This window comes from Psammomys obesus, unplaced genomic scaffold, assembly GCF_907164565.1.
Source record: "Psammomys obesus unplaced genomic scaffold, mPsaObe1.curated_primary_1811, whole genome shotgun sequence".
Taxonomy (NCBI): Eukaryota; Metazoa; Chordata; class Mammalia; order Rodentia; family Muridae; genus Psammomys; species Psammomys obesus.
Window position 1 is genome coordinate 3,596,794 of NW_026593286.1, and position 14,415 is coordinate 3,611,208.

General features: G+C 46.9%; 1 protein-coding gene across 3 annotated transcripts in view; it reads left to right on the plus strand.

Moving 5' to 3' along the window:
- Positions 1–14,415, plus strand: part of Iqca1 (IQ motif containing with AAA domain 1) — a 116,533-nt gene that overhangs the window by 71,993 nt on the left and 30,125 nt on the right. For all 3 annotated transcript variants that reach the window (XM_055616661.1, XM_055616663.1, XM_055616662.1), the window contains exons 11-14: positions 146–238; positions 3,083–3,150; positions 6,674–6,756; positions 12,642–12,749. In XM_055616661.1, coding sequence (XP_055472636.1) covers positions 146–238; positions 3,083–3,150; positions 6,674–6,756; positions 12,642–12,749 — 352 coding nt within the window. The remainder of the gene's footprint in view (positions 1–145; positions 239–3,082; positions 3,151–6,673; positions 6,757–12,641; positions 12,750–14,415) is intronic.

Below are 14,415 nucleotides of genomic sequence, written 5' to 3' on the forward strand. Positions count from 1 at the left end.
ACATTTACATCTAGGAGGGGAAAAGCCATTTGCTGCAATGATTACACTTTTCTTCAGTTTCCAAATTGAGGCACAGTCCAAGAATTTACCCCTAAGGAAACACAAGGCACATGAAGTCACCTAAAAGTGGTGTATTTACTCCTAGGTTGATGAACTGATGAGACAAGAGCTGAAAAACCTTAAGCTAGCTGTGAACAAAGAGATTGAACTGCCAGGCAAGGCAAAGAAAGCAAAGAAGGTACGTATTTAACAAGCCGAGACGGCAGATTCAGCCACCGACAGCCTGTTGGGGCCGGTTGCACCCAGCATGTCCCACATTGTGGCAGGGTTAATAAGAAGCCCCCCCAGCCAGGTGTGGTGTGGCACGCCTATAATCCCAGCACTCAGAAAGGCAGAGGCAGGCGGATCTCCGTGAGTTCAAGGCCAGCCTGCTCTACAAAGTGAGTTCAGGATAGACAATGCTACACAGAGAAACCCTGTCTTGAAAAAACAATCAAAAAATGGCCCCCATAGGCTCATATAGTTCAATGCTTGTTCATCAAGAATGGTGCTGCCTGGGAAGGATTGGGAGGTATGACCTTACTGGAGGAAATGTGTCACTTGGGGGTGGGCTTTGAGGTTTCAGAAGTCCAAGCAGGCCCAGTGGCTCTCTCTTCTGCAGCCTGTGGATGTGGATATAGAATTCTCAGATGCTCCTCCAGGATCATGTCTGCCTGTGTGCCATCATGTTCCCTGTCATGATAATGAACTAAACCACTGAAGCTGTAAGCAAGCCCCAACTGGATGCTTTCTTTTATAAGAGTTGCCTTGGTCTGGTGTCTCTTCATGGCAAAAGAACACTGACAAGCATCCCTGCTTTGGCTGACTTCACTGTTCACCACCCAGTGCTTAACTGTATGACCTTTAAGTGGGAATAACCCAGCCATCTGAGGGAATCTTCCCGGGACCTCCATTACAGGTTAATCTCACCCAAGCCCTACAGAGGATGGGTGCCACCAGAAGGCTAGAACAAATGCCCCCAATCCGTCTTCTCCCATCTGCTCCCATCGTGAAAGCCAGTACCAGCAAGCAGGGCTGTGAGTGGGAGAATCAGACTGAAAGGAACCGGATGAGTCAACTCTTAAATTGCCACAAATCCATCCCATGGTGGTTTAAGCATCCTTAAGTTGGACTTAAGGGTGTATAATAGTTTATTCCTTTAGCCTCCTGTCTCCACCTTCATTCTACAAGTCAGCCCTGCGACTGGGCCAGAATGCTCAAAAGAGAAATAAATCCAAGCTTCTTCCTTGGTGGTGTTATCAAAGGCACAGGAAACTGGTGGTTTGGAGACACTAAGCCACCCTGCCTATGACTCACAAGCTCAGCTTCACTGTGTTGAGTCTCAGCATCTCAGGGGACACACAGTCTTAGGAAACCTGTCTTGGTCCATTTTGTGCTGAACATAAGGCCATATGGCAACTCTGAAGTCAGATTGTCTCAGAGCTCTGTTATGAAGATACAACTCACTGGCCTGGCGCAGTCCTCTTGTCTTTACAGGAACATCTCTTCATACCACTTTTCAGCTCCATGCGCGTCTTTATCTGTGAAAAGGGGGTGTGTTCGTGACCAGACATGGAAACTAAGCTGATCACAGTAGGTGCTACATATTGGAGGTGGCTGTAACCTCCTCTCAGGTGCCAGGTTTCCTCCACCTCACCAGCCATGCCCAAGGTCACATCAGTCACATCACTCCTCTGACCCCATCTCATTCCCTGCAGTCTAGCACCTGCAAGATGCCCGTGTCACAACAGGTGTCAGGTGCTCTCAAGAGATTGCTGACAATTATGTAGCTACAAGAATTTGCACAGGCTGGTCCGAGCCCTGGTGACCTGACGATGACCTTCAGGGTGAGCTAAAGCTTAGCGAGAGCATTAGCCGGGGAAGGGACACAGAGGGAAGGACAGCACATCATGTGACAGTTTCCTGCACTTACTGGAGATGGCAGCTTAGACCTTACCCAGCATCCTGAGTGGTATCCTCCTGAACACAGTCTGATTTGGACACTCCTCATTCACATTCTCCAGTGGCATCTCTGTCTCCCAGGAAGAAATGAGAGCCTTCCTCTGGGAGGCGTCTGGAAACCCCGTAGCGGCTCTTGTCTCTGCGTATACATGGCACTCTGTGCTGTGTCCTATTTATGCTTCATAACTAGTGGGTGTTACACTTGCTGATGAGACCATGTTAATATATTTCTTATACTTCAGGGTAACAATGTAGGAATGAGTAACGGAAGGAATTGGTAACCTCTGGCTCAGAGAAAACCCACAATGTATATTATTGAATGGATGAATTGTTAAGCCTAGCTCCTATAGGGATTTGTCTCTATAAACTACATGAGTATTTCAGAGTAAAACACTCTGGACTCCAGGAAAGTGAAAGAGAAAAAAAAGTTAGTAAAAAAAATTAATTAATTTAAAAAATAAAATAAAATTCCAACAATAATAGAGGAGGGAAGACTTCTAAGCCAGAACCAGAAAAAGACACCAGAAAAAAGAAAACGAGGTGTCAATATCCTCACTAATGCACAGACATATCATCAACAAAACACTAGCAAACTGAATTTGCCAGCACTTAAGTAGATTTTGCTCCAGGACTGTACAGTGCAAGGATGGTTCAACTCACATAGATAGGTCTCTGCGCCCCACCACATTGACAGAACGGAATTAAAAAGTCTGAATCGTTCATTGTTATAATCAACTGCTTTGGTCCATGTCATTTCAGAAACATGGGGAAAGTATGTGACATAGTTGAATATTCTTTCACGAGAAAAACTCTCAACAAGTTAGATATAGAAGGAATTTACCTCCACACAGCACAGCTGTGTTAACATTATGCTACGTTCATAAGAGGATACAGACGTACAGATTGGCAGGCAGACAGACTGACAAGCAGACAGGTGGATGAAAAGGATAGAGGGCCCAGGTAGCCCTGTGCACAAATAAACTGATTTTTGCAAAAGCAACTCAAAGGAGAGAAAAGGCCTCAAGGACTTATGTGCTTGTTTGTTTTAACAAAATCATCGCTTATTTCCACTTTCTTTCAGCAAGGTAAAGGGAAGAAGGGCAGGAAAGGGAAACGGGGAAAGAAGGATAAAGACCTGACGGCTGACAGGTGAGGAGTGGGTTTGTTTGGGGGTAACAGATGTGGGGAGTAGAGAGCAGAGAAAATAAGAAATGCAGAGATGCACCCTAAGTTCTGGAGCAGCCTAGGGTGAGGCAGCCACTTTCAGCCCTACCATGATCTTCCGGGACAGAGTATGGGGCATGGTGGGCACAGGGGGAAACTACCCTATACAGACTCTAGATTGGAAGAAAAAAAATTTACAACAAGACTACCTGCCTGGAGGTGAAGCTGCCCATCACATCTGAGTCCCTGTAAGCTTTGAAAATTCTAATACTTATATAGAACTCAAGGGTTAGGTAATGTTTATTTAAAAAGGGCTTAAAAAATAACATGAAACTTCAGAACATGCAAGCTTGAGCTCCTATTGGCTGAGGAAGCCTCACTTCCTTTGCAGCCTCACCCTGTCCCATGGGCACTTCTCCCTGCCACCTGAGAGAGCTGCTACAGAGATGCAATGCAGCTGAGTCTCCGAGGGCTTGTTTGCAATCCTTGAGTTTCATTAGCCCAAATTATAGATGGCTTGAAATGCTTGTGTTTTGTAAACTCAGCACGTAGGCTTTTGGACAATCACCTTGTCGGTGAGTTCAGTTAACACGCTACCAGGCATTATTCTGAAGCATCCTTCCCTTACCATGGATTTGGCTCATAGTAGACATGAGTGACATTCATTGAAAAGAAGCCCACCTGAATTTTCTCAGAGTCCCTCTGCACTCACCCTGAGACAGCCAGAGTAACCCACAGCTGGTGTGTTCTTGGAAGCAGCCCCACCTTGAGGTCACATTGTTTGACTGCCTGGTGCCTATAGGGCTCCTCAGGTGCATTTGGAGACTCCAATGCCCCCATTTATGGAAAGACAGACATCTGTCATTGCTTGAATGTTAAAACTGCCCAGGACAGAGATACGTGGTTATGTTGAGAATCTGCTGAGGCAGACCGAAGAGTCACAGGTATTTCAGAAGCTTTTGCGTAGTGTTTTCCTGCTTTGTTCTTGCCTTAATTTCAAACAGTGAAGTAATGAGAAACGGAGAGCTAACGCTGGGTCTCCTGATAGGACCCTGCTCCTAGTTAAAAGCATTCACCCCCATTCCTTTGCACTGAAAGTATCACCAAATACAATGGTGCTGACCAGCATGTTTGCATATAGACAGTGGACAATGATTGATAGACACTGAAGGTGTTCTGGGATATTTCCTGGTACTTGAATCTGTCATAAATAAGTCAGAAGCAGTTTGTTTTAGTTTCCTTTCTGATACTGTAATTAAAAAAAAAACACTCTAACCAAAAACAATTTAGGAGAGAAGAGGGATATTGTAGCTAAAAACTTCAGGTCAGAGTCTATTACTGAGGGAAGTTGGGACAAGAACTCACGGTGAGCCTGCTTGCTGTTCCACACAGCATTACCTCCACCCAAGGAGTACAGGAGGGACTGTGGAGTATGCTGATTGCTAGCTGGCCCCTTCATTGACTCACGCTCAGGCAGCTTTCATACAGTATAGGACCACCTACCTAAGGAATTGTGCCACCCACAGTGGGCTGAGTTCTCCTACATAAATTAATAATAAAGACAATTCCCTACAGGCAAACGTACAAGTCAGTCTGATCTAGATGACCCTTCAGTTGAGACTCTCTTCTCCAATGACTCTTAAGCTTGTCATGTGGAAGATCAAAGCCAACTGGAACAGAGCTCTCTGGTGAAAAGACTCATCTTTTCCATTCATTTCAATGTTCAGAAATACAAATCCACCGATAGCCACCTCATCCCTTCAGCTTTAATCCTAAAGACCAGTCTCTAGGCTCCTGTTAGCTCTGCAGTAATACTGCAAGACAACTTCTGTTTCTCTTATCAAACTAAGGAACTTTTAAACCAGTGTTTGTTCATTAGACTTTAAGGCCATTTTCAAGTTGGATTTCTTTTTTCTATATCAAAAGCTCACTTAACTATGAAAAGAAATCCAAATATGAGCTTGGATTTGGAAATTCCTATATTTTCATCATGTTTGAGTTTTTTTTTTCAATTTCATGTTAATATTCTATGCCTGCATTACATGTTTATGTTAAACATGTATTCCTGTGGAAATTCTACACTGGCTGTTTCTATGACAATGTTCGGGTACTGTCATTCCAACTATCATAGTAATCAAACCTTCAACTGTCAACAGAAGGTATGATTTTTAAATATAATTGGCAAATACAGATCCCGACAACTGAGGCCTAGGGTCTCTGAACTAATACCATCCTGGTGGAATTTGGCTTGACTCTAACTTAACATTCTTGGGTCTTTTTCAATCATTTTAATCATGCTCATTCAAATCACTGTTCAGTGAGAAAGCTTTTTAAATACAGTTATATTTCTTACTTCCAACATAAAACAAAGACAAGAACAGGAGCGAAGGATAGAGAAAAAGGAAGGATAAACTATCCCAAAGGATCAAATTGAAAAAGACTCAAGCTGAACTTACTAGATTGCTATGGACCAAACCCCAGCTAATATCATTGGGGATTTCATTCATTAAGTAGAATTCTATGACGACCATTTTCAGCTGTTATAGATTATCTGTGTCCTGGCTGTATGCCCATTCCCCTCTTTGAGATGTGTTTTGTTATTGTTGTTGTTTAGGCATGTATGTACAACATAGAACACATGCACACGCATACACACACAGGCACACACACACACACACACACACACACACACAGCTTTGAACAGTTTGTCTCCATATGAGAATTTTCTTCAGCCAGGAGAGGTAGCAAACACCTTTAGTCCCAGTACTCAGGAGGCGAAGGCAGACAGAGCTTTGTGAGTTCAAGGCCAGACTGGTCTACATAGTGAGTTCCAGGACAACCAGAGCACCTGGTGCTTCCATGGTGCACAACCCTTTCACAGGGTGTGCTTCCCAGACACCTTTTGTTTGAGACCCTGTCTCAAGCAAAACAAAACAAAGAATTGTCTTCAGGACTGGGACATACTCCAGCTCGGCCAGGCTGCAAATCAGGAAGCTCCAGATTCGTGAGAGACTATGTCTCTCACATACACACACACACACATACACAGAGAGAAACAGACAGACAGACAGACAGACAAATTATCTCCAGTATAAGCCACCCTTGCTCTTTGTAGATGTTAACCACAATACTATCAAGTTGAAAAGAGACAGAAGTTTCATGAAGGCTAATGAGCTACAGCTCGCAGATGCTAACTGAATATAAAATTCTAGGCCTCTTGTATTGCTATCATTGGGTAATTTCTAATTCATATCTGGACCATCACAAAGACTGATGGAGTCATAGTTGGTCTCCGATGCTCACAAATATAATTCCTGGTAATGGGAAACATCCAGTATCTACATGGTTGGCTGAAAATACCGTTTTCAAAAAGCCTAATTTATCCCCAAATTGTAGAAATATTTCAAAAAGGCATTTATTTGCATACAAGAAAGCATATGTCAGCGCAGTCAAGGTCTAAGTTGTGTTAGTGTGTGCTGATGACAGAGACGATGTGCTTCGTCCCCAGGACCATTGATTCCCTGTACAAGGAGCTGGTTGAAGAAGGCTTGCTGATCCAGGCTGTGAAGGTCAACCTCTCTGATTACATCGGTAAAGTACACCCCAACAGTCCTGCCTCTGTCACGTGGTGCCATGGGTGCTAGAAATACATTTCCCTTGTGTCTCTTTTCTAACAGAAGCCTGGTCACAGTGGCTGCTTGCAACCTCGGGGGTGCTGTGAACAAAGGGGCCCCCTGAATAGAATCAGTCCCTTATCATGGCAGAAGCTGCTTTTCCAGCATTAGCGGAATTCCTTGGCCAGTTCTTTCTGGCACAACCTGATGGGGAGAAATGAATGGTTCATGCGTTTGTGTCCAGACACAGTGCCCCGGGTGCTTCCACGGTGCAATAGCCTTTCACGGGGTGTTCTTCCCAGAGAACTTCTGGGGGTGGGGCGAGGTGGGAGGTAGAAGGGCAGAGTGGGATGGTTGTGACTACAGTCTTCAACTAAGGGCTTCTGTGATTTTTTTTTTAAATGAAAATTTACCTATTCTGACCTAAGACCATGCCCACTGCTTGGAATCACTCACAATTCTGCGCCCTTTTGGAGATGTTGAGCTTCCTCTGGCGAAGAAAACATCCCTGTGGTGGAGGACAGTCTCCATCAGAACCACAAAGACAGTCACCCTCAGAAAAATTGGAGCAGTACTGTTGCCTGCATGTGCGTGGCATGCCTTCCCACCTGTCCTGAATGTATTCGCCACAGCTGCTAGTCTTCCCTGGTCCCGAGGCCCATAGGGCACACAAGTAGCTGGGGAGCCCTGTCTGCTGCCACTCCTGTCTAGAATACCATCACTTCTGTCTTAGTCACGCTTCCTTTGCTGGTCGTGATAAACCCCACGACCAGAAGCCCCTTAGGGAGGAAAGGATTTATTTGGCTTACACATCAAGGTCACAATCCTACAATGATGGCAGTCAGGGCGGGAACTCAAGTCAGGGCCCTGAAGGCAGGACCTAGAGCAGGACCTAGGGCACAGGCCACGGAGAAGTGCTGCTCACTGTCTTGCTCCCCGTGGTTTGCTCGAGCTGCTTTCTTACATAATCCTGCCTAGGGGTGGCAGCACCAGCAGCAGACTGGGCCCTTCCCCACCAATTATTAATCAAGGAAACGCCCTACAAGCTTGGCCCTAGGCCAATCTGATGGAGGCGTTTTCCCAGCTGAGGTTTCCTCTCTCTAGCTTTGTCAGGTTGACAAAAACAGACCTAAGCAGCGCGCCTCCTGCTCTGAGCCGGTCATGAGACTTCTCCTTTCCGAAGGATCTGGGTTACTCTACAGGCTGCTCCTCCACTGGGTTTCGTCCTGGTTCAACGGTTTCGGCAGGCCAACTACAAGCATTACTGTGTCCTCGGGTCTCCCACTGGAATTACCTCTTTGTCTTATCTGGGGGCATTTAAGGTGAACTGTGTGGTGAAGGCAGTCCTCAGTCTTCTTGGAGAGCTTCCTTTCCCCTTGCAGCTGGTGAACAGTTTCTGCGGTGGGGCCTGGGGCTGTAGAGGGTATATGAGCATCTTTCCTACAAATGCCTGAGAATCTACTGGTGATTTTTGCCACCCAGATACCCTTACCTCTTCATCTCTCAGGTCACAGGACAGGCCTGTACATGCAGACGAGCCTCGCCTAACGTTCATTTGCTCCCAAGCTGAGCCTGGTTGTTGAGTTTTGATTATGGGCTCCTCTCCTGTGCTCTATGGTCTCACATGCTTCCTCATTATGCCACCACCTCATGACTTACTCTCAAGTTTTAAATTTTTGCATGTGTGTTAGCATATGAACATGCTTGTTTACGTGCGAGTATGCCACAGGCGTGTGGAGAGCTGAGGTTGACATCTGCTGTCTCCCACTGTTGCCCTCCACCGTATCTCTCGAGACAGGGTCTCCCATTGGACCTGGAGCTCACAGATGTGGCGGGCTAGATAATGAAGCCCCACACCCTCCCGAAGCTGCCTCCCCAGCAGACACACAGCACTGAGCCTCCACAGACTCAAACCCTCAGAACAGCTCTGCAAGCTCTTCACCCTCTGTGCCATATCCCCAGCTCCGGTTTCCTTAATCCAACTCAGCCCCCCTCCCCCCACCAGTAGAGCTGGACAGCATAGAAGGCAATTTTATAGTCCAGTCCTTCGCTTCCCAGCCTCCGATTGGGCCTAAAGCAGCCACCCAGCTGGAGGGGGCTTTGGTTAGTACTTTGATATCAGTCATTACCTTCCCAGGTCATTTCTGGTTTGAAGACAGGCCACCTCAAGTCCGAAGGTGTCCCTCATCGGAAAGCCAAGCAGACTGCCCACGTTAGGGGAGTGGTGGTCAAGTAAATGTGAGATCCTCTCAAGCACCCGCCGCCCACCGCTGGCGAGAGCTTCGTTCCCAGCATCACCCAGCAGTGAGAGTGAAAATGATGAGCTCTCACTCCTCCTCGGGGTCACTGGTTTTGACTTTATTTTCTTGGTTTTCTTAGCATTTTCACACAGAGGTGCACCTCCCTTCCCCCCTGGCCCTGGGTGACTCAGGTGTGAGAGACGCCTCCTCAGTGCCTGATTTTCCTGTGTGTGGACAGGAGAGCAGGTGCGTGGGCCAGGTCTCTAGGACTCCTCTTCCAAATGGGAGAGAGCAGAGACCTCATGTGCAGCAGGCTGCACAGCCCACACGTTTCAAAGACCAGAGACACAAACGCAGGTCCAGCAGGGAGTGCTCAACAACACTAGGCTGAGCTTTGGGAGCAAACCACACACTCCCTCTCCTGTTGTGACTGCCTTAAAACTCCAGGCAGCGTCTACACCACAGCAGGTGAGGGCTGCCCTTCCTGCTCTCAGCTCTGCCCCTGTGCAGATGCTCAGCTCCAAGCATTGGTCCTGTGCCCAGAAGCCCAGCAGCAGGCTGCTGGCCAGATCTCAGGTACACAAGAAACAAATTTGGCTTTGCAACCACTTTGAGGTCGGTGCTGTTCAAACACAGTGAGCCCATACCCCACCCCTAGGGGGCTGCAAGCTTCCAGCCCCAAGCTTTCACATGCAAAGCATTGGGCACTTCTGGGCACTTCTCGCATTCAGACTCCTTTGCCACAGTGTTAGGGCTGGATGTCTCAGTGCTTGGATCGGCAAGGCTGGTCTACTTCTGCCTCCTGGAATCCCTGTCCTTTTTCGGTTCTTCCAATGCCTCCATCTCTTCTTCTGTGGAATGGAAATGACAACAGCAGCAGTCTCAATGAATGGATGTCAACACTGAGTGAGTCACACCCCAAATTCTCAGCCCTTCATTGAGTGCTGCTCTGCTACCCTCTGCCAATGCTGCTGTCACCTTCATTGGTAGACTCAGGGTGTGGCTATGAGAAGGGCTGTTGTCTTTAGGGTGCTCTGCAGCCCCCTCCATCTCTCCCATCACATCTGCTCAGAGCACCCAGAGAGCCGGTCACCTACAAACAACTGGAGATTTTCCCGAGTGATCTTGGCACACCACGGCTCAGCAGCCACTATGCTGAGAAATGGACCAAAGCCCTCTTAATGCCGTCACCTTCTCCTCGGTGCTCATCGCCTCAGCTAAAGCTTGGAGATGTCCGCAAACTTCCAAAACTCCAGTCCTAGAGCTGTGGCAAATGCTAGCACTGCACACAGGCATGATCTTGCAACAGAGTTCACCTGGAGATGTTCTTGGGTCACTTGATCTTTGCACTCTTTTTGGAAACTGGGGAGCTCATGCCAATCACAAGCACACTTCAACATTTCCAGCAAGTTTGGATCCTAGCCTCCCCCGGGTGTGACTTTCTCTATATCCAATTTCTCCTTTCCTAGAAGGGCAGGGATCTTGCTAATATTCAGGCACCTGGTGGTCCCATGGTCTAAAAGCATCTTCCAGGTAAGGGCACATGGTAAGGACTCTACTTAAAGACTCCAACAAACAGATTGGACCAGTTCAGCCCGCCAAGTGTCCCATTTTTTTTTTCTTGCCCTGCATTTTCTAGCCCTTTTTCACACCCTCTATCTCAAATACCCTCTCTTCTTCTTTCATCTTCTGTCCCCCTTCTGGAAGACCTCGTGCTTGTGCAGGGGAACCAGAACTTTCTGTGCTCCGACTCTGTGGATGGGAAAGGGATAATGGCTCCCATTCTGGTCAGTCGTAAAACACGGAGACATGCTTTCAGAGTGAGGCTCGTAACTTGGCAAACAGCCCAGGCCAGTTGGATCCTTCTCTCTATCAGAACCAACACCCACTAATTTAATTTAATATAATTTGTTTAAATAAAATCTGCTAGGTTCCAGAAAATATGGTCCGCCTGGATATTAATATGCATTTACATAAGCAAGAAAATTGAGGTCACTTTCACAGCCCCTCTAATGTCATGTTTACTGGCAGTAAGTGCTAGATTTAACGGTTGCTACAGGGTCTCTTTCTCTTCTGGTAGAGGCTAAATTAACCATTCTGCTATTTATTACCTGCTTGTTAAAACGCAGGAGTCTCTGGATCCATAATGGAAGTGTCCACTATCATTCATTCCGCCAACCAATACCGCCGTCCTTGCCAAGGACTTCTTTTTTTAATGCTGAGAATTTGGAAAGCTGCCCTGCACAAGACAGCACCAGTCTCTCTAATTTCCTTCACGTTTGGAAATGCTATAAGCATTGGGTATCTTTAGCATTTCACACAGGAATGCGCTCTTTGTGATGACAATCCCCCCCACACACACAAACACACACACACACACACACACACACACACAATCAGTGAGGTCAGTGCACACCTGAAGTAGGAAAGAAAGCAGCTGTAGGGACAATCAAATGCCCTGCCTCATTCTGGGAGTATTCTCAGTACCCTTTCAGAAACAGATCACAGGACTCCCAGCAGTACATAAAGGTCCATCCTGTGACAAATGGAGACAGCCAAACTAATTTTCTTGGTGACCTTATCTAAATGAGTTAGAAAATAACACTTTGGATTTATGGCTAGTTACAATTAAGCCCTTTGATATCTTTAATTAAACCTGTAGAGATTTATTTCCATATTATTCCTTTGGTAACCCTTTAAAAATGATAAAAATGTAAATTAATATTACCCTCAACCAGAGATGTTTCTATTTATCCTGAGTTAGACTCAGACCCTTCCTTTCACACTGCACTGCTCGGCACACATCCTGCATGGATCTTAAATAATTTATTATGAAACTTTCTGCCAATATTAGACATAATCTTTTAGAGTCTATAGAAAATCCTGTAACATTTCAGCTTCTTAGTATGGCACTCAAGACCTTATCTCACTTCGCACAGCCCAAGCCTTTTTTTGGGGTGGGGTGGGGGGAGCTTTGCACTATAAAGCTGAGGATCAACCCACCACACGGGAGATTATTTAATAGTTAATGTAACTTGCCTTTCATTAGACCTGGCATACCTATGCTTTCTTGCCTGGTTTTTCTTCAAGCCTTATCTAAGAAAAGGTGGATTCATTTTGTGGCTGTGACAAAAAAGATTTTTTAAAAACCCCTCTGACCAAAAGCTACTTGGGGAAGAAAGAGATTATTTGGTTTACACTTCCAGGTCACAGATCATCACTGACAGAAGTCAGGGCAGGAACTCAAAACAGGAGCATGGAGGAAGGCTGCTTGCTGCTTGCTTTTCTGGCTTTTGTTCGCTTACTCACCCATGCTTAGCTCGCTTTCTTTATACAGCCCAGGACCACCTGCCTAGGGGTGGTGTTGCTCACCACGGGCTTCCTACAGCAACTAATAGTCTAGACAATTTCCCAAAGACATGTTCACAGGTCAATTCATTGGGCAATTCCTTGATAAAGGCTTTGCTCTCGGATGACTCTAGGCTGTATCTGATTGGTAGTTCAGTGACTAGGGCAGACATGCCCTTCATGGTGGCTCTTCCATGCTGCACTTGTGTCCTCTGATCTTTTTCAGACCAGCTTGGTTCCCCCATTCATTCATCCATGTTTCCTTCCTCCCCAGGTGAGTACAGCTACCTGGGGACAACTCTGCGCCAGGTAGCCATAGAGCCCATGCCATCCCTCCTGGATGTCAGACAGCTCATCACCCTCTACGGAATCTTGCCTTTGGGTAAGGACCTGACTGTTCCCTCAAGCTGGGACAGCAGCCTCCCCTCTCACTTTGATGGTAGCTCCTGTTTGACACCAAAAGTACTTTTCGCTTTCCCAGCTGAGACTAAGAAGCCTTGTCTCACTTCCATAGTGCACACCCAGCACAGAAGGGCATGGTGGGAAAGGAGCGTCAGCACTGTCTTTGGGTCTGGTTTGCATCACAGCAATCAGCTGGAGAGAGGTGGTCCTTGAGCTGAGCCCACGTGCTAAGATGGCTGCACTCCTGCACACACTCACTCATTCTGTGGCTGGGCCCTGAGCAGAGCTCTTTGAAAACGGTGGACTATCTTTTCTGGATATCAAGGGACCTCTCCCTCTCCCCCAGCTCTCCTGATCTCTCCTAAAATCCCCTCTCACTGCTGAAAGAGTTCCATCACAGTTCTTCAGACACAGCTCTAGGGTATGTCTGGGGATGCAGGAAAGCATGTAGCCCCTTCCTTCCCTCTGCCTGGTGGCTGCCTCTGGGGGGCAGAGCTCTGCCAGCCACTCTGAAACTAGAAATGATCCTTGTTTCATCTGCCTCAATAACTCTGTCCCACTTTGACTTAAGAACTTAAGCCTGTTGGCAAGAAAGCCTTAAATCCCGTCCTTGACATTACGTCAGTAGTAGTAAATGTAATTTGGGAGCAGCGTATATGTTCAGGTACGAAATTTCATATTGCGTCTCATACAGATAGAACATATTGGAGCACATGATTTAATGTCAACAAACTCAATATGTAGTATCCACAGGGCCAACTTACTAAGACACATGGAGCCTCACACCTTATTGTAACACGATGGGACACAAAACGCAAGGAGCCAGTGGGTGTGTAAGGAACTCATCCTGCTTGAGTGTATGCTACAGTTGTTCCCTTGGCTTGCAAGTCTCTGGTGTGCATGGTTTTCCATTCTGCTTCATAAGCCTTCCTTCCGGGAAGCATCCTGCCCCGCTCCTATCTCCCCTCAACCCTTTGTCATGGAGGGCCCCTCGCACATCCCTTATTACCCTACCCCACCCTATCCCCATCCCTCTCCACTCCCTACCCTGTGCTGTCATCAACAGCTGCCAAGCCCTCCTGGCCGCAGACTCAGCTGGAGAGTTTGTTCTCTTGAGAGAGTTTTATGTCACCTGTCAGGAATGCAGACACAAGTAAAGCAGATGAGCTGTGTGCGCAGATATGCCTTCTGGCATTTCATCTAAATTTCACATGTCACCTCCAGCTGCAAGTAAAAGCAACCTGGGGAGATGCTGGCTGCTGCCAGCACAATTCCTGAGGCCACTTGCCTCCCTGTATTCACAGGGGAAGCCTCAGGAAAGTGGTGTCCTGTTACAAAAGGAAAGAGGCAAGGTCTTAGGGAGCACCGACTGTTCCAATCACTTTAGTGGTGGCCACTGGCAGGAGCCCACGTAGGCCAGTTTCCACAGGTGGTCATGAAACAGACCCCCACCCTAAGTGACTAGTATCAGGGTTGAGGCTCCCTAAACCCCTCAGGGTATAAGAGAAAGTTCAGGACAAGTTCAATAAGGTCCTGGAAGATGGGGGGGAGGGGTGAGAGGGTCTGGGGAGGGTGCTTTCTTGAGTAGATGTGGGTCATTGTCTTAAGGTTTACTTCTCTGGTTACTTAACCCTCCAGAGCCCTAC